This window comes from Chrysemys picta, chromosome 12, assembly GCF_011386835.1.
Source record: "Chrysemys picta bellii isolate R12L10 chromosome 12, ASM1138683v2, whole genome shotgun sequence".
NCBI lineage: Eukaryota > Metazoa > Chordata > Testudines > Emydidae > Chrysemys > Chrysemys picta.
In genome coordinates this window covers 35,266,945-35,289,623 of record NC_088802.1, presented here as the reverse complement: position 1 = coordinate 35,289,623, position 22,679 = coordinate 35,266,945, and the positions used below count along the sequence as shown (strand labels likewise).

The 22,679-nt window shown below is 43.9% G+C and overlaps 2 protein-coding genes across 6 annotated transcripts in view; one reads left to right on the top strand and one right to left on the bottom strand.

The window, feature by feature from the left end:
• The window catches only part of STX8 (syntaxin 8), a 161,241-nt gene that overhangs the window by 17,885 nt on the left and 120,677 nt on the right, over positions 1–22,679 (top strand). For 4 of the 5 annotated variants that reach the window (XR_010591860.1, XR_010591861.1, XM_008163824.4 and 1 more), the window contains exons 4-6: positions 670–780; positions 18,350–18,474; positions 20,911–21,003. Coding sequence is in view for 3 of the 5 variants with exons in the window: in XM_008163824.4 (XP_008162046.2) it covers positions 670–780; positions 18,350–18,474; positions 20,911–21,003 (329 nt within the window). In the remaining 2 variants the exon portion in view is untranslated. Of the gene's footprint in view, positions 1–669; positions 781–1,692; positions 11,043–18,349; positions 18,475–20,910; positions 21,004–22,679 lie in introns of those variants that run through there. The other variant, XM_065563340.1, reaches the window with a different exon arrangement.
• Positions 11,333–13,384, bottom strand: LOC135974776 (myb/SANT-like DNA-binding domain-containing protein 1). Its single transcript, XM_065563338.1, has 2 exons — positions 12,808–13,384; positions 11,333–11,808 (listed from the first exon to the last, which is right to left on the bottom strand). Exons 1-2 carry the CDS (start codon positions 13,382–13,384, stop codon positions 11,333–11,335), a joined length of 1,053 nt encoding a protein of 350 aa, XP_065419410.1.

The following is a 22,679-nucleotide window of genomic DNA, read 5'->3' as shown; positions in this document are numbered from 1 at the left end:
TTGTATACTAGACAGACATATAGGAAGACTCAGTCCTTGTCCTGTCAAGCTTCCAATCTACGTGTCTTACCATCATGTGCTAACAAAATTGTAGAAAAAGTAATTTGCTTAGTGATTGTTAAAGACCACTAATAAGCAGAATGCCTAAGAATGATGATATGGGTTATTTTGGAGTTCACTGCTCTTAATTATTACGTTAATTCAATGCAAAAAAAAAAAAAAATTCTTCCCAAATCTCCTCATTAGTTTGTTTTCTGGATCACATTCTCAAGACAAATCAGGATTTCTTCTTTCTTTAAGGTGTTGTAAATCACAGAAATAGGGTTCTGCTAGACGCCTTTCGGTGAAGGGTAGAGGTGTCCCCATGTTGTAAATTAGAGTTCAAGGTGTGAAGAAAATGTGATAATAATTTATGCCCTTTGTCTTAAGAGCCATGCAGCCTGAATCTCTGATGAATGAATAATATTATAAATCTTTGTCAAGTGAAGAAGAGTGGGCTTTTAGGGTTATGTCTACTTTACGCTATTGCTTTTTGAAAATTCTCATTTCCTGACTGGCTTTGATATTGTAGTAATAGGTGACTTCTGAGAGTGACGCTTTTAACACTGGAAATACAAGTTTTAAATATGCTTTTGTTTCTGTGACTGGCCCTTAACCAAATGCCCCTAGAACACAATTGGAGGGAGACAGAAGGCAAAACTTAGTGGATGACCTTCTCACGCGACAGAGACAACTTCAAGCATCCTATAAGAATGATGGCACCGAACCAGATGTGATAAGGTACGATATTGCAATTTTAAAGGAGCAGTGTGATGGTATGTGTTTTGAACGTGTCTCTAAAGCAGCACTCTAAATGCTTCTCTTGATCAGATTTTTATTTACATGTAGAAAACTTCATGTCTAAAGAAATAAAACTGAAAACATGTGCCTTTATTATCTACATGGCTACAACTACACTGCATATATTTATTATCTTGTATCAGTTTAATAGTAACCACCTTGATGTGTAGGGAGGCCAGAGGGAATAAAAGGTTAATTGTCTTTAAGGCAGAGATGGGTTCTATTTGTTAGGTCTTTTTCCATCTCTGATTTTGTGATCTAGTTGAGTCTGTGCAGGTCTCTTAAATGAGCAGCATGTACTGGACTTAGCTGAATGAATGGCGATAAGATCAATTACACATTAGGTTTAACCCTCAAACTGTTACCCATATTTTTGCTAGAAGCAGAAGGTTGTGCTGTAAGGAAGCAGATTCCAGCTGTGATGTGCCAGGGATAAATGGTCCTTAGGATGGTTTAGATGTAATTACAAATCTGTGCAGTAGTTCTTACTGTGGCATACTTGACTGGAGAAGCCCTGTGAATGGAGTGAATAGCTTACCCTGTAGATCCTTATTTGAGAGAGAAGGTGGGTGAGACAATATCTTTTATTGGACCAACTTCTGTTGGTGAGAGAGACAAGCTTTCGAGTTTACACAGAGCTCTTCTTTGTCATTCTAGCCATATCTTCTAGCTGACACATTAACTTCAGGATTAACTCTCCTTTATCATTATGCCTTTATACTGAAGAACTAGGCTCCTCCTTGAATTATTGTCATCACATCTTATCTCCATTCCTTCACAGCCAGGAGGAACAACAGCCACTTAATAGCTAGTCTGCAAATTTCTTTCTCTATGCTATGCTTTCCTCTACAGCCTCCTCCTTTCTACAGAAAAAGCTACACCTGGAATCTGCTTTTCTCTCTGGTCTTGAAAATGACACAACCCTGTTAGCTGGTGGGGAAGAAACCTAGTACCTTTCTTGGAGCGTGAAATTCAGGATTGCCGCATGAGAAATTGCTAGCAGCCCATAAACTGAGCAGTCGAGAGCTGCACAAGATCCATGTTCTGTCCGTCTGTTAGGGAACAGCTCATGAGCAGACTCTAAATGTACCGGTGGCTGTCATAAGAAGTCTTACAATGTAAATGTTTACAAGCAGCATACCCAGAACTGGATGCACAGTAAAATACAGGTGGGTTGGCTGTTCCTAGTGTTCTTTGGAAACTGATGAAACTGAAAAGGCCCTTGATAACAGTTAATCGATACCAGGCTTTTTTTGTCTCAGAATGCTACTCTTTGGTACTTCCTTGGTTAACTGAGTGATGCTAATTTTTAAATGTGCCACTGAAGACTTGATAGCTCGAAGCAACCCATAACTCTGTATACCTGTTGTCTCAGAAACTCAGACAAGATGCGTTGGTTTGTCTCAGCATGACACACACTCTTCAATCAGGTTTTTTTTTTTAATTGAAGACAGAGGCATGTCTGGGAGTCCCCTTTACTCCCTAGACCAGGGGATTTCAACCTTCCTCTTCCCCCCCCCCCCCTGCCATTTGCAGACCCCTAAAAATTTTCAAATGGAGGTGCAGATCCCTTTGGAAATTTAAAATTAAAAAGAAAAAAAACACATGGTGAAATGATCACTCCTATCTCCTTCCTAAAAGAATGAGGGGTAGATCTCACCTATGCTAAGGCTGCCTTTTGCTGTGATTCTGTTTCTTGGCTTTCTCAAGCGGGGCTGGGCTCTGTCAGAATTTAGATGGAATGCCCCCAAGAACTACATAGGCAGCGTTATGATGATTCACTAGGTGATGAACTTTGATCTCCATCAGAACTGACCCAAGTATTAGAGCACTGAATTAGGGGACATTGCACCATTGGGGATTCTGATTCTCAGATGGGATGTAAAATCCATATTCTGACTCCTTTTAGGTCACTAAATTGCAGTGTTTTGGCCTAATTCCAGTATGGTTATTGCATTCATTCTTCCTAAATTTCCCTGAAGATTCAGTTGGATCTTCTGTCCTTCACAATAGTTTAGAAGAGAGGTAGAGTTGCGTGCTGTTAAATAGTTGCAGAGGTCGCTGCATTTCTTTGGTCAGTGACATGATCCTAGTACATAATCTGGATTTCAGTTTAAATTGGTAAAATTCTTTGGAATACTTTGTAATGAAAGGTCTCTTTTATATTGCATTCTATTTGTTTAAAATAATGCCCATCACAGCTGTTTGGGCACGTATACCTACAGAAGCAATAAAAAGCTTAAACAAATGTTAACTGAAAATAAACCTTTCGCATGAGAATATCAATACACTTGTGAAATGAAGATGTAATTTCCTCCACCATCCGGGCTGCAAAGAGTCTCAAACCTCTGACTGCAAGTTGCTGACCTCTTAAATACACTGAATTCACTGTCTCTGCACATTGTGTCTGTAGAGACAAACTTGCCAATTTGCAGGTTTGGTTTTGTACATACATGTCAAGCCTGATCCAAAAGCTTCCTACTCCTTGTGCTGACTCTTGAGGTTTGCATGCTAGTTTCGTGGCATGACAGTACTTCCTCATTTTGAAACCCTGTGTGCTTTGGGGGAATTGCCCTGAAGGTGTGACCCCCCCCCTTTTAGGGAAGAGCTGTAATAGCTTGTCTTCATTGAGCACGTGCGTAGAGCCTCTGCAGGACTATTTTTTTAATCCCGCTCCCATCCCACTCCCACCCCCTCCGGCATTGTTAATTTTTATCCCGCCCCTGCTGTTCTGGCGGTGGGCCCTGTGGGACCCCAGTCCCACTGCAGGGCTCTCTACATGTGTGTATGTGCTCGAAGGCAGGAGTCATTGTAAAAACAGATGTCAGCTTAAAAATCACACTTCTGAATAAATGTATTGTCACCTGCTGCTGTTAAAAATAACCTGTGCTCACTGAAGCTGGAAGATTAGAGACCACCTTCTTCTTGGGCGTGTTTACTTTGTGCATTTGAGAGCCCTTCTTGTTGATAGCACCAGAAACTGGCCGTCAGTGAAACTATCTCAGCAGTAGCATTAGGAGCTCATAGTCTCATGCACTGCTCCAAAGGGGCACATTTTGCCCCAACCCCTGGAAGAAGCTTATCAGCAGTAACTCAGCAACAGAGCTGCTGCTGTTCCTGAGCTGGGGGCCAGGAGGATGTATCTGTCCTCTGTCTACGGGTGCCAGCATGTGGCTAGGGATCACCAGGAGTGAGTGGGTGTGTCTGGGGAGCCCCCTTTACTCCCTAGACCAGGGGATTTCAACCTTCCTCCCCCCCCCCCCCCCATTTGCAGGCCCCTAAAAATTTTCAAATGGAGGTGCAGACCCCTTTGGAAATTTAACCTGTGGTCCACGGACCCCTGCCATAGACATCTTAGACTGGAAACTGACTGAACAGAATTCAACTAGAAATGTCGCACGTGGTCAGCACGGCATTTGACGCAATGTGAAAAAGGCAACAGAGGGTCCTGTGGCACCTTTGAGACTAACAGAAGTATTGGGAGCATAAGCTTTCGTGGGTAAGAACCTCACTTCAAAGGTGCCACAGGACCCTCTGTTGCTTTTTACAGATTCAAACTAACACGGCTACACCTCTGAATGTGAAAAAGGGCGCTAACCTGTGGGCTTCTCTGGTAATGACAGCACTTCCGGGTTTTGACCTGTAGCTGGGGCATTCACATACTTTTGATCAGAAAAACAGAATGCCTTTCTGGGATCTGAAACTTTAGTTTCATAGTCACCTTTTGCGCTTCTCTTGGACATAGTCTGTGGACCCCAGGTTGTAAACCACTGCCTTAGACTTGTATGGGCAGGATAGCAATGGATGCCTGGTGGTGAGGGGGCGCTACTAGATGAATGTGTTACTAGAGGAATCAGAGTGTGATGTGCCTTTTATTGCACCAGAACCTAGGAATATAGACCTGAGCTGGGCCTGAATAATAATAATAATAATTAATAATTAATGGAGATATCCCATCTCCTAGAACTGGAAGGAACCTTGAAAGGTCATCAAGTCCAGCCCCCTGCCTTCACTAGCAGGACCAAGTACTGATTTTACCCCAGATCCCTAAGTGGCCCACACAGCCCTGGGTTTAGCAGGCCAATGCTCAAACCACTGAGTTATCCCTCCCCCCAATGAATTATGGTTTTCAGTTGTTTGGATGTTAGGCCCAAACACAGGCGACTCTTAGCAGTTACAGATCCTCTGCACCACAAGGTGCAGCATGTCCCAGCTTATCAGTTTTATCTCAAACCACTGCTCTTGGAACCCACACAGCACTTGAGTGCTTATAATAAAATAAAAGTGAGTGTATTTAGGGAAGAACAAAGATTTAACTAGAAATGAGAGAAAGTGATGGAAGCAACTGATTGTAATACAAAATGGAATGATAAAAAGTGAACTTGGCCGTACACTTACCAATAGTTACCTTTTCTATCTAATAATTTAGCTTTCTCCCCAAAGTTCAGTCCTTTGTGGAGCTGGCTGGTTTCACAAGAATGAGGATCCAAAAGTCACTGAAAGCCTCCTGATCCTTAAGGGGTTTCCTCAGTGAAGGGATCCAGAGTGTCCTTCCCTATGCTGTTATACTGAAAAAGTCTTTTGTTATATTCATAGCCCGAGTGATATCCTTCCTGCTGTAACCATCCTTTCCACCTCCACATGGTTTTGATCATTTGCAGTTGTCAATGGAAAACCATTGAAGACTGTTCTGGGATGTGGCAAGGTAGACTATTCATAGATTCCAAGGCCAGAAGGGACCATTGTGATCATCTAGTCTGACCTCTTGTATAGCACAGGCCAGAGAACTGTCCCCCAAATAATTCCTAGAGCAGAGCTTTTAGAAAAACATTCATTCGTCATTTAAAAATTCAGTGATGGAGACTCCACCCACATCCCTGAGTCAGTTGTTCCAATGGTTAATTACTGTCTCTGTTAAAAATGTACACTTTATTTCCAGTCTGAATTTCTCTAACTTCAACTTCCAGCCATTGCATAGTGTTAGACCTTTCTCTACTAGATTGAAGAGCTCACTATCAAATATTTGTTCCCCATACAGATACTTAGACACAAGGAGCTCAATCTATTTAGCTTAACAAAGAGATGGTTAAGAGGTGACTTGATTACAGTCTATCACTGTAAGGACTATTTTCTATTACTTTAATCATTCTTGTGGCTCTTCTTTGAACCTTCTCCAATTTATCAACATCCCTCTTGAATTGTGGACACCAGAACTGGACCCAGGATTCCAGCAGTGCCAAATACAGAGATAAAATAACATCTCAAATAGGAGTAGAGAGTCCCATGTTTATGCATCCTAGGATTGCATTAGCTCCCCACATGATGCTGTGGTGAAAAGAGCTCATATTTGGCTGATTATATAAGCTTGCATTACCTGGCCAGCTGAGTAGGGAGAGGTGACAACTCTCTTTTGCTTGAATGGGTTATCACCGAAACACGGTATGCCTGGTGACTATTTTTTACTCCAAGTCCATAAAGATTACTTTAGATATATGTACATTATTTCTTAAATATTCTCTGTACATACATCTCACAAAGATTGAATCTTGTCAAGATATGAGCTTTCTATGGATACCTTATGTGTTACTCTGTGGGTAAATATGCCGTAAGAGGTGTTTGGTGTAGAGAGTTTGTCAGGTCTTTGGTGAGAATTGTTTGCAAAGAATGGAGCCATGGAGCCTCTGTGTCACAGTTATATAAGCTTGTTTAAAAAGAAATGATTGTTTAGTAGTTAGAAAGAAATATAGCAAAATAAAATAAGAGGAAAACCTTGATGAAAGGGGTCCAGCCATTAATCTTGACTGGGCCAGAATCTGGGCTTCTGCCCTTAACTGCCTCATCTGGCTTTAGATAAAGTCCAAAATCCAGCAGTGACATCACTTGTTTATCATAGTGTATAAAAAGACAAGCTTTTAGGGGGTTGTTTGTCAGAGATTTTCCTTACTCTCCCATCATGACGTGGAAGGGGTATCTTCCAAGATCAGATTGTAACTATGCTTATAACTATATTGTTGCTAGTATATAAAGTATATGTTTATATGCTTGTATTTTGGATGTAAACAACCACCAAGTGGCCTTTGGACTAATAAAGAAATACTTGTATGGAAAATGAGTTGTGGTAAACCTTAGTAAAATTATTTCCAAAACAGAGGCACATTGCATCCTACAGTGCTGCAGCCTGCTAAGTTCAATAAGCTATTCCTGTTCTCTCTTGTTCGCTAACATGGTGTTTCGAAACAGTTAAAATGAAATATTGTCAATACTGCATCGATTGCAGATAGTAAAACGGTGGACTTGTGTCTAATCCATTAATTGTGTTATGGACTCAGACTTGTCCAGAGTCTGGATTTTACATTTAGAGCCGAGTTAACTGGAACATGTAAAATCGCAAGTATGCAAAGGTTTCCCTACGGACTGAGTATCCGAGAAGACTCCTGTGCATTGCTTGTTCTAGTCGGTACATAAATTAACCTGAGCTGCTGAAATGTGGTCTTTGAAAAATAAGAAAACACTCCACTCATTTAGGACAGTATTTGGTGTGCTGCTGCTGCAGAGGGCAAGGAAATTCTAGAACATATCCCTAGAGCTGCACTGACATCAGTAATGCTGATGCACAAAAAAGGAAATAAACAAAATTCCATGTTAATTTCAAGGTCCTTTAGATATTCTGGGTGTGACAGCTATGGCAATTTCCTGCAATATCTTCAGGAGATCTCACTGTATTATGTTTAGGTTCTTTGTGGGCCAGGGATTGTATGTAATTCCACTGGGGAGGCTAATCACAGCTTCTCTGGGAGCTAATAACAGTGGGGTGTGATTAGGAGAATTGTAGCACTACCTGGAGAAGTTGTAGTTCAAACTGGATTCTCCAAAGACGGACAGACAAACTGACTCGGGGCCTGCTTTCTGATTCAGCAAACGGATAGGACCTTCTGTCAAAGGGAGGGCCCTAGTGCTTAGGGAAAGGTTGGAAGGACTGACGCTTAGGAGAGCCCAAGGCTGGAGTGGGGGTGACCCTTGGTAAGCTTTTATTGTATGTGTAGGGTTTTTTATTGTTTTTAATAATGCTTTCATTTTAATAGTAAATGTGCTTGCTTACAAAGAGCTTTGTGGTAACTTTTAACTATGGACATATACACTATGTATAGCCTCTGGAGAGACAGTGTTGTGAAGACACTGACTAGGGCATAGTGAGTCTTGCTTGCTGGGGATATCATAGTCCAGGCAGGGAACTGTGAAGCTTGGAAAAACCCAGTCATGAGAGAGACAGACCGGGGCTCTGCCTAAAAGAGGGGCCTGCTGAGGAGCCGGTGCCTAGTGTGGGTGCCCTCGAGGGACCATGGAGGGGGAATACAGGCGCAGTTGCCCTGACTGTGGCACACGTGGTGGTAGTGGTGGGAATACTGCAGTTCGTCTTGGCAATTCTAAAAGAGGCCAGGGGCTGAACATGCCTGGCGATTGAACTTCTCTCTGCCGCCCAGTCAAGTCCATGACATATTGGCAGGTCAGTGGAGAGGAAGCATGTGTTGCTGCTGCTCATGCTGAACGCTTGATGGGGATAGAGGACATCAATTTTCCTTGCTGTTAAACTAACAACTTTATTGGCAGGAGATTCCTTTAGAAGCATTGCTTTGGATTTCTTTTTAAGTGCCCATTTTGGAGTTTAGTGGACCAGATTTCACTTTAAATCTGAAAGTTAGCTTTACCCTCCTCCATAAAAAAGAGCCACACATAAAGTTTTAAGATCTAGCTGGGACACACTTTTCTGATTCTGTACCAGCTTTTTTAATTTAATGCATCTCTGATGTGACAGCCCAAATTTTCAGAAGTCTGTCTTTTTCTTTTTTTAAACAGCCGTTCCCTTCATTAACCTTCTTGCACCAGTGATCACATATTTATCGTCCCCACGGCATATAATTGTGAAGGTTTTACCAAAATTAATCTCCGTTTATATTTGGTCACCATTCAGTGAGCTTACAGCCTTTGAAAATTGCTGTAATGCTGTTTCACGTTGTGTACTACAGTGGCCTTAATACTCTTAATGTTTATTCTAAGTGACAGCTTGGGCCAGAATGCAGAGCAGGGCATTACATTATTTAGTATAGCATTAGTTTATCTTCCGGTATTGTCAGCTTTAATTAGGATGCAACTAGAATTTTCCAGAGGAGCGGTGGTGCTGTTTACTTGACTCTTTGAGTGGGGTCATCTTTATTGCAGAGAGCTCATTTTCTCTCCATTTAAACATTATCTTTCATTGATTTTCAATGGATACGTGTCTCCCGCAGTCCCCGCTGCCCATTGGAATTCTGGGTGGAGCCGCCAATGCCTTCTGGGTAAAAAAATGTGTCGAGGGTGCTTTTGGGTAACTGTCGTCATCCGTCCATCACTCCCGCCCTCCCTCCCTGAAAGCGCCGGCGGGAAATCAGTTCGCGCACTTTTCTAGACAGTGACAGCGCTGACGCCACAGCACTGCGAGCATGGAGCCCGCTGCGACCATCGCTGCAGTTGTGGCCGTTCTCAACGCCTCGCAGCTTATCATCCACCTTTCCCAGAGGCAGATGCAGATAAGTCAGGCGAGGAGGCTACGGCATCGCGGTGAGGGCCTGAAGTCTGAGAGTAGCACAGACCTGTCAGAAAGCACGGGACCCAGCGCCGAGGACATCACGGTGGCAATGGGTCATGTTGATGCCATGGAACGGCGATTCTGGGCCCGGGAAACAAGCACTGAGTGGTGGGACCGCATAGTGCTGCAGGTCTGGGATGAATCCCAGTGGCTGCGAAACTTTCGCATGCGTAAGGGAACTTTCCTTGAACTTTGTGAGTTGCTGTCCCCTGCCCTGAAGCGCAATGACACCCGGATGCGAGCAGCCCTGACTGTCCAGAAGCGAGTGGCCATAGCCCTCTGGAAGCTTGCAACGCCAGACAGCTACCGGTCAGTCGCGAACCACTTTGGCGTGGGCAAATCTACCGTGGGGATTGTTGTGATGCAAGTAGCCAAGGCAATCGTTGATGTACTGCTGTCAAAGGTAGTGACCCTGGGAAACGTGGAGGTGATCATAGATGGCTTCGCAGCGATGGGATTCCCAAACTGCGGTGGGGTCATAGATGGAACTCACATTCCTATCCTGGCACCGGACCACCAGGCCAGCCAGTACATTAACAGAAAGGGCTACTTTTCCATGGTGCTGCAAGCACTGGTGGACCACAGGGGATGTTTTACGAACATCTACGTCGGATGGCCAGGCAAGATTCATGACGCTTGTGTTTTCAGGAACTCTGGTCTGTTTAGACTGCTGCAGGAAGGTACTTACTTTCCGGACCACAAAATAACTCTTGGGGATGTGGAGATGCCTATAGTCATCCTCGCTACTACCCGCTAATGCCCTGGCTCATGAAGCCCTATACTGGCGCCCTGGACAGTGAAAAAGAACTCTTCAACTACCATCTGAGCAAGTGCAGAATGGTGGTGGAGTGTGCTTTTGGCCGTCTCAAGGGGAGATGGAGAAGCTTACTGACTCGCTGTGATCTCAGCGAAACCAATATCCCCATTGTTATAGCAGCTTGCTGTGTGCTCCACAATCTCTGTGAGAGCAAGGGGGAGACCTTTATGGCTGGGTGGGAGGTTGAGGCAAATAGCCTGGCTTCTGATTACGCCCAGCCAGACAGCCAGGTGATTAGAAGAGCCCAGCGGGACGCGCTGTGCATCCGGGAGGCTTTGAAAGCTAGGTTCCTGAGTGAGCAGGGTAACCTGTGACTTTTAAGTTTGTGTACAGAGAAGCTGAACCTGCCCCCGTTTCTTTACCCAGTTAATGTTGACTATCCTCTCCAGTTACATACCCCCTTCACCCCCTTCCAACACACGTTTAGAAATAAAATCACTTCTACTTTGTTAATGAACACCGTTTTCTTTATTACTGTTTTCGCGGGAATGTTTTAAACCTGGGACGCAGACTGTGGTGGGGAGCGGGTGTAGTGTAGTGACGCAAATGACGCTTCTAAACTCCAGGATTGGCAGGCTCCGCTGTGGTGGACTGGTTGTTTCAACAGAGCCTGTCACCCCTCCTGATCGGGACTGTGTGTATGGGGGGGCTATGTGACTTTGTGGCGGGGGAGGACGGTTACAGATCCCCTGCTGCGTGGCTCTGTGATCCAGGATAAGGACCGCCGCATAAGATCTGTAACTACCCTCCCCCGCCACAAAGTCACAGAGCAACCCACCCCCCACCACAGAACATGAAAACCACCTCCCAGACTGACCAGGGTAACTAGTGACTGCACTGTGTATGTGCCCTGCTGCTGGACCTGCCCCCGCCTATGTACCCTGCTAAAGGTGACTGTCCTGTCCAATTACCAACCCCCTTCCCCCCCTCCTCCAAAAGAACATGATGGAAACAGTAATTAACAGAAACGTATTTTTTATTAGCAACTACACATGAAACTGGGAGGTGAAACTTGGACGGGGGCTTGTGTGAGGCAGGAAGGAAAGAACTTGTCAAATTTTGGGGAATGAGAGCCTTCTACTACTAGAGCTGTCTGCAGGGGTGGAGTGAGAGTTTGCACGGACTCTGCCGCCCCTCCTTCTTTGCACTTTGGGTGAGGGAGGTATGGGACTTGGTGGCGGGGGAGGGCGGTTACAGATAGACTGCAGCGGGGCTCTGTCCTCCTGCCTCCGTTCCTGCAGAACATCCACAAGGCGCCGGAGCGTGTCCGTTTGCTCCCTCATTAGTCCAAGCAGCGTTTGAGTCGCCTGCTGGTCTTCCTGCCGCCACCTCTCCCCCCGTTCCATGTGTGCTTGGTGCATTTGGGACAAGTTCTCCCGCCACTGGGTCTGCTGTGCTGCCTGGGCTCGGGAGCAGCCCATAAGTTCCGAGAACATGTCCTCCCGTGTCCTCTTCTTCCTATGCCTAATCTGCGCTAGCCTCTGGGAGTGTGATGCCAGGCTAGGTTGTGAGACAGTCGCAGATGTGGCTGTGGGAATGGGAAAAAGGGAGTGAATTCCTCAGAAAGATAAATGTAGTTGTGAACAAAGAACATAGTCTTTCTCTGTGAACAAGACCATGCACAGCACCTATCACATGCGCACTCAGGACAAGGTCGAATTCTCGGCCTTCGCATTCAGTGCCTGGGGTCTTGCACTGCAGATCTGAGAAGCGGGGCAGGACACCGGAATTTGTGTAGCAGGCAGACATGGTAAGCCGTAGACTTGTGGCAGCTTAAAACTTGAATAGTAGCACTGGCCTCCTTTCACATTGAAAGCAATGCCAGTCCCTGCTGCCAGCAATCCGGCAAGCAGGAACTCTGCCCCTGTCCCACCCCCTCACGGCTGTCCCCGGGAAAGATCCCTGTATGCTGCCCCTCTCCCGCCTCCACCGCGTGGCTGCAAACCAGAGGTTACAGTTCTGTAAAGGAACGGGCAAGCAGTCCCAACACTAACATTCCCCTACCTAATTCAAAGCAACACTAACATTCCCCTACCTAATTCCCCTGATGAGGATCTCAGACAGTGAGAAAGAAAGAATGCTTCGAGAAAGCCTCCAAAGACCAGGGCCGTATGCCGCCCTGCTCTGCAGGGCAATGATCCCTGAGTACTTGATTGTCTCGTGGCGCGGAAACGTTTCATACTACGGAGGACCCAATAAGGCCGCTCTCCCCAGGAACCTGATGCAAAGGCTTTCCAATTACCTCCAGGAGAGCTTCCTCGAGATGTCGCAGGAGGATTTCTGCTCTATCCCCGGACATATAGACCGCATTTTACTGTAGCTGCACTGGCAGGGACTAAACAGTAGAGCGGCTTGGGCAGAACAATCATGCTAAACCGGACATTGTTAGATTTTTTTTCAATAGTTGCACTGCCCAGGACTGAAACGTTAAGCACTTAGGGCAAACTAATCATGAGAAACCCATTGTTGTTATTCTTAATATTCCTGTTCTGTTAAAAATAAATGTTTAGATGTTTAAAACACTTACTGGCTGATCCTTCCCCAGATTCTGTGTCCGGGTTAACGGCTGGGGACGGTTGGTAGGGGATCTCTGTAAGGGTGATGAAGAGATCCTGGCTGTCGGGGAAATCAGTGTTGTAAGCGCTGTCGACTGCCTCGTCCTCCTCATCTCCTTCCTCATCTTCCCCGTCTGCTAACATGTCCGAGGAACTGGCCGTGGACAATATCCCATCCTCAGAGTCCACGGTCAGTGGTGGGGTAGTGGTGGCGGCCGCACCTAGGATGGAATGCAGTGCCTCGTAGAAACGGGATGTCTGGGGATGGGATCCGGAGCGTCCGTTTGCCTCTTTGGTCTTCTGGTAGCCTTGTCTCAGCTCCTTGATTTTCACACGGCACTGCGTTGCATCCCGGCTGTATCCTCTCTCTGACATGTCTTTAGAGATCTTCTCGTAAATCTTTGCATTCCGTCTTTTGGATCGCAGCTCGGAAAGCACAGACTCATCGCCCCACACAGCGATCAGATCCAAGACTTCCCGATCAGTCCATGCTGGGGCCCTCTTTCTATTCTGAGATTGCACGGCCATCACTGCTGGAGAGCTCTGCATCGTTGCCAGTGCTGCTGAGCTCGCCACGATGTCCAGACAGGAAATGAGATTCAAACTGCCCAGACAGGAAAAGGAATTCAAATTTTCCCGGGGCTTTTCCTGTGTGGCTGGTCAGAGCATCCGAGCTCGGACTGCTGTCCAGAGCATCAACAGAGTGGTGCACTCTGGGATAGCTCCCGGAGCTATTAGCGTCGATTTCCATCCACACCTAGCCTAATTCGACATGGCCATGTCGAATTTAGCGCTACTCCCCTCGTCGGGGAGGAGTACAGAAGTCAAATTTAAGAGACCTCTATGTCGAACTAAATAGCTTCGCGGTGTGGACGGGTGCAGGGTTAATTCGATGTAATGGTGCTAACTTCGACATAAACGCCTAGTGTAGACCAGGCCCTATTCTGTCCACACGGGGAGCTTATTGTGATAACTGTATGTGCATAACTGGTAAAACTTTCCTGTGTAGACAAGCCTGTAGTAGCCAACATTTTGTGTTGTGTGGTAGTGGAAATATTATCTGAGTGGCCTTCCTCCACCTTTCCAGTCATCTGCAGTAAAACCTGTTCAGGGTGTTTAGGGAGAGGAAGCTGTTGGAACCCCTATGATGACAGGGAGGCCCAGAAAAAAAGATGGAAATGTCCAACTGGGTAATTCCCAGAGTATCTCCCTGTCACTGCAGAGTTATTCCTTATAGCTTAGTTTTATGAGCCAAGCACTGAGGCTTCCACTACTTCCTTTGAGAGACTGTTTCACAGTCTAATCAATCTCACTGTCAAGAAGTATTACAGGCTAGTCGATCTCAAAAGTGACTTTCACATTGGTATGTCAAATGAAAGATTACTTGTGTGTCACATGCACACGAACCTTGTGACTTGAGACTCCAAGCAACTTGGGGTGTGATAAATTCCATATTGTCATTGCTTGCACTCAAAGGGAAAGGGGGAATGAAGAAGGATGGAGAAATAACTGAAGGCTATCGCCGTTCTTTTGATATGGAAGGGAACTGGCTTGTTTTTTCAAGAGCACATTTACTTCAATTACATCTGTTTTTTCTCAGTTACTTTGCCCACACGTTTAACATATTCACGCTCTAGTCTGCTCCAGTGAAAGTCAGTGGACTCAGGATTAGGCCATTTATCTTTAGGTCAGTCCGGCGGGGTAGTAGCAGCACAGTGTTCTGGTCATGGGGAGTTTTTCAGTTTGAGATGCAGGCTCGTTCTTTGCTCCTGTGCTGGTGGGATCTGGGAAGCATTCAGCCCCTATGACTGAGGCAGCCCCTTAGTGTCAGGAGCAGTTTTGGAGGTGCCTGATGAGGACCTTAGTGGGGTGTAAAAGTACAAATTGCTGGTGGTGTCAGTATATAATCCCAGGCTTGGAGGAGTCTCTTGGGCAATATGGTGTCTTTATACTTTAAATCCATAAATACTGTTCTGATAACCAGGAACTGCTTGAAATGTGAATTAATTACCTAAACTGGCATGTGGTATGTATAAATGAGAGCACACACTCAGTGGACCACTGTGCTGCTTACATTCAATAGGAATCTGTGAATCCAAGCTGAGGTGCTCCAGACACTGCAAAGAGCTAGTGTATCTTCAAGGGAATGTTCAATTAATAACGCAGCCAATTGTCATTTGACCCAGGTTTTGTTTATCGTTCAGTCTTGCTGATCATTCTTCTAAAGCTGGTAAGCCTTAATGTGTGGCCTCGGTCTAAAGTAAGCACTGGTTGACTAATCTAAGTTACTTGGGAAGTTTTATAAGAATTGTCAGTGAAACAATGCCTTCGGAAAGATAAGCCTCTACTTGTTAAGCAATGACACAGCCCCCTGATTTTAAACCCCCTCATCTTTTATATTTGGGCGCATTGCTAAGCCTTATAATTAGTTAAATCTGCTCCTATAATCAAAAGCTATCTACACACTCCACTGCTCTGTGACGATTTCAAAGATTTAAGTGATTAACTTGGCGGAGGCAGTGGGTGGCTAATTGGATAAGCTTTAATCTTCACACCACCAAAGCGAAACATGGTAAGATCAGAGGAAGTAGGAAGTTATGCGGTACTGTGTGGGAAGGTAGTTACCAAACATGTCAAAAAGATTATTGTAACAAGCAGACCAGTTGTCTTGGCGAAAACTACAAGAATAAGGTGGATTATTAGAAGAGAGACAGTGCCACAAATTGTTCCAAATTTGCTTGCATTAGCTTTTTAAAATGGCAAATATATTTGGATTCTTGCTTGCTGGGCTGCCAGAGTGGAGAGCTTTACATATTCCTCTAATTTTATTTTGACAATATCAGATTAGAAGTCATTACCTGTGTGTGTGTGTATTCTCACTTTGAACTATCAAGCAGAGTAGTTTTTAAATGTCTTTAGATTCTCAAAAGTGTGGTGCTTTCATTTTATTGGGATCTGCAAAGAGGGTAGCAGTGACTGTGAGCTCGATGTGAACTACCTTGGGTACTTAGGTTTCATTATTGCATTCTGGAGTTAATCTAGAATTTTTTTCCCCATGGTTTATGTATCCCTGTGAAATAAAACTTGCTTCACAGTCATGTCAATAAATATACATAAGTTTGTATGGAGGCTTAAAAGCTGAAATACAGGGATAATCCAAACCACCAACCATTCTAAACATGTTTGAAAGCAAGCCAGTGATTACAGCCATAAACCAAACTGTTTTCTGCTCTGCAATATGTAAATTCCCAGCATGGTCAGTACAGTTAAGTGAGATATCATAAAATAGAATAAGCACTTCTTACTCCTGGATGAGTATGATTCATTATCTAATCCTGGTAAATTCTTTACTTTCAACAAAAGATAACTTGATAAATATTGAAACTTTTTATAAGTTAAAGCAGGTGTTAAGTGTGTTCTCAAGTTTAATTTTGACAGAGGATGTCATATGAAATATATAGTATAGCAGATAAATGTGAAAGAATATGTGTGTATGTGTAGCCTTGATTTTTATATGGAGTTTGGGTGACCAGATGTCCCGATTTTTGGGTCTTTTTCCTATATAGGCTCCTATTACCCCCTGTCCCAATTTTTCATATTTGCTGTCTGGTCACCCTATAGGGAGCCGTGAATTCGTGCTGAGAAGGGATGTTAAAATATTTTACAGCAGTGGTGGTTCCATTCTTAGCCAGCAGATGTCTCTAGTTTACTATAAATCTTCACTGAATGGTTAGACGCCACTCCTGAACTTTGCTGAAATGAATGACCCTTCTGCAATGTTCTGTGGCAAAACCCTTCACCGAGAACATACAACTCATTTTGGTTACTTTCTCTGGTATTTTGCTCCATTAATTTATTTTGTTTGATTTATAGAAGCCACAAAATCTGTGCAAGCATGCAAGTTTGAACTGTACATCGTTCATTGCATGAACTGATGCAGATTTTTTTCTTTCTAATCCTACCTGAAGTTGTAAAGTGTTCAGATTATTTGAGAAAGAGACACTCGAAAGACCGCCTGAGGTTTTTGGGGTGGGCAGTTGGGTAGAGTAGTATTTTAGAAATGTCCCTGACTGTTCCTTCATTTTAGTTTAGCATACTATTGGTGAGGGTGCAGGAAGGATCTCTATGTAGGACCCAGTCCTGCAGTCTGTGCACACATAATTTAAACTGGCAGTTTGGATGCAGGAGGACTGCAGACTGTATTATATATGTTTTCCATACCAGTCAACCAATATGCAGTTGAAAGTAGGGGATCCAGAAATCTGTTGTCATTGAGTAAATATTTAAGTGGAGAGACTTTTTAATATGTTACTGCTTGAATTTATATAACTTAACCAAAAGGGCACCCTAAAAATTGTTTTCCATTGTAACCAGGTAAACACCTGTAATGCTGTAGCTCAGTAGTTCTCAACCAGGGGTCCAGGGCCCCCTAGGGGGCCACGAGCAGGTTTCAGGGGGTCTGTCAAGCAGGGCCAGCATTACTCACTTGGGCCCAGAGCACAAAGCTGAAGCCCCACTGCATGGGGGCTGAAGCCTGGGCCCCTGAGCCCCACCAGCCAGGGCTGAAGCCAAAGCCCGAGCAATGTAGCTTTGCAGGGCCCCCTGTGGCATGGAGCTCCAGGCAATTTCCCTGCTTGCTATCCCCTAACGCGGGCCCTGGCTTTTATATGCAGAAAACCAGTTATTGTGGCACAGGTGGGCCATGGAGTTTTTATAGCATGTTGGGTGGGCCTCAGAAAGAAAAAGCTATAGCAGGGGTTCTCAACCTAACAGCCATAAGTCATTCTTTTTCTTTTTTTAATAAAATTGATTACTGTTCTGATTAAGAGTGGGATTGTCTGATTTCTTGTGTCGACGTATGCCAGACCAAAAAATGCAGAGAAGTCATTGTTTGACTTCCTTCTCCACAGTTGCTTTTTTGCAATGCAGAAAGTTGTCACTTGCCAGACTTCTTCAGAGAACAGGGAATCAGTGCACTTGTTTAATCTATAGCTGTACTAGTGGACTGAGCCATTGTGTTGTTAGGGGTATGCATACAGTACAGTACCATTTGAGTCTTAGAAATCTACATCTTGATTTAAAAATAAAATATTTATTCTTTACCCTATGGGGAAAAAGGGGAGTGAAAATATATATCTATATATAGCAGTATTTTTTCACTGTGTAACAGTAGTCGAAGTATTATGTTGTCTTATGTGCTTAACATGCAAGCAATGTAGTTAGATGTATATGCTACCCGGTGTCCTAGAGAAACATGGTAATATCTGCTACAAGATCATAATCTCACTCCCTTTTCTTCAGGCGGTGTAATGTACCCTGTAAGGTATTTTGTTGTAATAGCTCAGAAATTGTTCTCTGGCTAATTTGTTTGGGGGGGGAATTGCACACAGTATGGCAAGTGAATGGCTTGCAGCTTCATGATTACAAGCCAGTTGCTTCTGAGACAAATTGTAGAGGAAATAGGTTTTATTTAGAGGAATTATTTTAAACTTAAAAAACCCCAACCATTTTCAGATCTAGCCTAATGACTGGAGGGGTGAAAAGAGGTGTGACCAACCCATGGCTTCTGGAGGAGACGGAGGAAACCAGCGGGCTTGGCTTTGGTGAGATCAGACAGCAGCAGCAGAGGATCATACAAGGTATAAGCTTCTCTTTATTTTTATGTAATCTTGGTCAGATGTCAGAGTATTAAAAATCTATTCTAATTTTGATTAGATTCGCTGTGAGATCTCAGAACCTTAGTCTCAGAGGGACAGTCTTGGGTTTCTTGCTCCAAAATCCTGGTGTTCTGTGGCAGAAGGCTGTCTTGCATTGGCCTTCCCCATCAAATACTGCTGCTTTCACATGGTTTACAAGAGTACCCGGTTCTTAAGGTCATTGTGAGCAGTGCGTGACCTGACAGTATCGTCTTAAAGCAGCTCTACAAACTTCTTCTCCTCCACTTGCTCCAACCAACCAATCTATGTTTACATACATTTTTTCATTGTGGTAAATGGTGAGTAGGTTTTGTCTGGGTGTGACACGTTTGCTAGGTTTCTTTAAAGTCATACGCAGATTACCCTCTGGGTCTGTTAGGTTATGATGCACATACAAACTACAGCCTACAATATGTACACTAGCAAAGTTGAGTATCACTGCAGTGGAAGAAGTGTTGTGTTGTAACATCAGCTGTGCAGCGAGTAACTATTGGGTACAGTTTGGTTCGGTCCTGATTCAGCAAGGTATTTCAGGACATACCTAACTTTAAGTATGTCACTAGTCTCATTGACTTCCACTAAGGCCCCTGCTAGTAGTATTGACTTCAGTGGAACAATATGCATGCTTAAGATTAGGCATGCTCTAGTGCTGTGAATCATGGCCTTACTAGATGAGAATTGATTTATGATGACAATATCTGTTTTATTCCTTGAAGCTGGATTTTCAAAGGGCCCTTACGGGTTGAGCACCCAAATCTGACTGGGAACTGGGCACCTCACTCCCAGCCTGCATGCATTAGATGGCAAATGAAGGACACTATACTGTAATTGTCTGAACAGCACAGGGTCACAGATTGTGTTTGGATAAGTGAGAGGGCAGCAACCATTTGAGCATTCAGCAACGAGGTGGCCTCGCCCACAGCCAGAGGTTCGTCCTGTTCTTCCCAGCCCTAACTGGGGGTCTCTGCTCTGCCCTGCTCACTCACTCCCATGACAGCAGGGCTGCAGATGGCGCCGTGCGCTGCTGCAGGAGCCATTCAGCAGCAGGGTGGCCTCCCCTTGGCCAGGGGCTCATCTTCCGCTGCTGCCTCCTCGCAGTCCTGGCCAAGGGTCTCTGCTCTATTAGCCGAACCTCTGCTTTATCTGAAACCCTTCCTTGTCCCCTAGAACGAGAGAGACGTGGGGGACAGAGAAGGGGTTCGGATAATAGGGTTTCAGATAGGCAGGAGCATGCTGCAATACTGTATGTAATTCAGTGTTTAACGTTGTTGAGGATGATCAAATGAAATAAATCTCTAGATAGTCAAGTTTTATTTTAATCGCCACATGAACTGGTATGTGGAGTTACAGGGCAGAAGAATAGCATCAACTCTATTTTGACTGTTCAGGAGTCAGCTTGAAACACTGCTGACATATGGTGGGTGTTAAACTTATCCGAGTGTGTGTGTGTGCGCATGTACAGGCGGGGACACACACGGGCTGGAGAGGTTCTTTGTTAGGTGGGATGTTGGGCATTCAGCACTGTAGAAGGCAAACAGACTCTGGGCCTACAGATCAATATTTTGACCTCTGGTTCTCTGGCTGCAGCTTAGCAATATCTGGCTCTTCACGCAGCCTCGCCCTACGTAGTGTTTTTTGCCTTTCAGCAAGTGGTTAACCACAGCAGTTCTTGCTTGCAGCATCCTTTATAATGCCACTTGTGGACCTCCTGTGTAGTGAGAGCTGCAGAGCACAACTGAGGTGTGTTTTCAGGCTGCATGGGGCTCACAGACTGGACTGAGAGTGTGTGCCACAGGTGGGGATTGGGGAGTCTTGACAGAGCTATGTGGGGAAATTTTAAATTGTGGCTGCCCTCTTTATATCCGGCTCTGTTAATGCTCTTGGTCTCGCTCTTGCACACATGCTATATTCTCTCTCAGCTTTAAAAAACCTATTTGAATTCCTTGGTGCTTGCATCACCTGTTTGTCTTTTAGTCATGTTAAAACCTCCTTGGAAAATCAAAAAGGGTAATGAAGGGCCTATATATGTGTGCCAGAAATTCCAGGGCATTTATGATTGAGTAACAGCTGTATGTTCAGTTTCTGGATTTTTTGGGACTCGGCTGAATATCCTGACCAGAGCAGACAAATGAATTACCCATCATTCACAGTATTTTTATTATCTAAAATATGCTGCTGCAATAGGAATTCATTGTCATGCTGGTGATGTCTCTCTTTGTTAATGTAGTTTAACTCTCTTTACACACACAGCAGATCTTTGCTCCCTTGCATGTCTTCTGGCATAGTTTCACACTCTGGATTAGCTTGCATCCTTTAAAACCACTGCTGATACGCCATGCTGCATCCTGTAATGTATTTTATTTCCTTGTTTCTGCACAGAGCAAGATGCTGGGCTGGATGCTCTCTCCTCAGTCTTATCAAGGCAAAAACAAATGGGGCAGGAAATTGGGAATGAGCTGGAGGAACAGAATGGTAAGAACAGCAAAAGTTAATTTAATGAATGGAAAAATCATGGTTTTTCTAGCTTATCAAGTTTATTGTAGGCCCTACAGGAAACGCACAGTATACTGCTGCTATTCAAACAGTAGCAAGACAATGCTGTGAGGGGCTTTGTATCAATGACCGTTTCATCAGTCGATAAAATAATTGATTTATTTTGTTATGCTACTTTCCTTCTTGTAAACAATGTACAGGAGTCAACACTTTATGTATTCAGGGCCATCCATATAGGAAAGAATTAGCTAGTTAGGTTACTTGCAAAGAGATGTGTCTTAGCACGTATGGTTACCAGCAGCATCTTGTGTGACAGTAGCCATGTGTGAATAACTTAACTTTTCGTTGTCTTTTATGTGCTCTTGGATCCCATTAGGGTTCTTCCTCTCTTGGTCTCATTAAAAACTTTTGCCTTTTGTTATTAATTAAATGGGAATGTCTATGGCCAGTGATTAAAGAACAGACATATTGTGTTATACAAGTGATTTGGATTTTGAGGATTTCATGAAATCAAAGGTAGGATCAAATTAAGTGAAGTACGGGGATCTGTAAATCTATCTTTTCTTTAGATTCTGATGTCTAACTGGTAAAGCTGATCAGATATGTCCCTTGGGCCTGGGACCATCTTTTTGTTCTGGGTTTGTACAGCACCTAACACAATGGGAGTCCTGGTCCACGATTGGGACTCCTAGGCACTAGGTAATACAAATAATAAAAAATCTGCTGTTTAAAGATGCTATGTCATCAACTTAATTGTCCAAATGACCTGAACTGAATCCTCTGAGAGCAGATATTCTGGTTTCACTCATTCCTAACAATATAGTAATGGCTGAATTAGAACTTTGAAAACACTGCCAGTTTTCTCTGGCATGAAGATTTGATCCATGTGGTCTGTCATTGGGCAGTATTGTATCTAACCACTGAGAAGGCAAAGACCCCTTTACTTGCCAATTAACTATGTACTTCAATCTGCCTCCTCCATGAATCAGTGTTCTTCCCTATATTTTGTCAGATGTGAACATTTCCTATTAATGTTTAGATAATATAAATCACAACTGGGTAGCCTCCATCCCAGCTCCCTGAGTAGGCTTAATATAGTGTAGCTTTCCCCATGCTTGTCTGACATCCTCTCTCTGACCAAACCAGGGATTTGTATCCATTGTTTTGAATATGTTGCCGTTTACTCATCCTTCATATTAGGAAATAGCCTTATGCAAACAAAGAAATTAGGAAAAGATGCTCAGCATAATTAAGTCCCCTCTGCCCCATGTGGATAAAGAAATTTTCAATTAAATATCTAATTTCATAAGTCTTATTTTAAATTATTCATCTTTTTTTTTTTTTTAAATACAAACCAAAACACATTTATTTTCTGTTTTTACCCTCAAGTAACAGAATCCTCAGGAGAGGCCAGTTTTCCAGTTCTGAGTGAAATATCAGTCTTTGACATCTTGTAATCTGGAGCATGATCTATGTTCTTTTTAAACGTGGAGGGGTCTCCAAAATCTTTTGTCTGTGTTTTCTCCTATGCAACTTTGGGGCTCTGTAGTGTTGGTAAGAGTAAGTGTACCCCATAGCACTTTTTGTGTAAAGCTCTTTCTAAACAATGCAGCCTCAAAACATCTTGTTGAAGTAGGCAGGTTATTTAAACCTAT

What these genes read in the sequence shown, in the direction of transcription:
- LOC135974776 (XM_065563338.1), bottom strand. Translation starts at nt 13,384, where the DNA reads ATGCAGAGCTCTCCAGCAGTGATGGCCGTGCAATCTCAGAATAGAAAG. An exon ending in ATCTGGGGAAGGATCAGCCA is followed by an intron (nt 11,809 to 12,807) that starts GTAAGTGTTTTA and finishes CCATTCCCACAG; the next exon opens with CCACATCTGCGACTGTCTCA.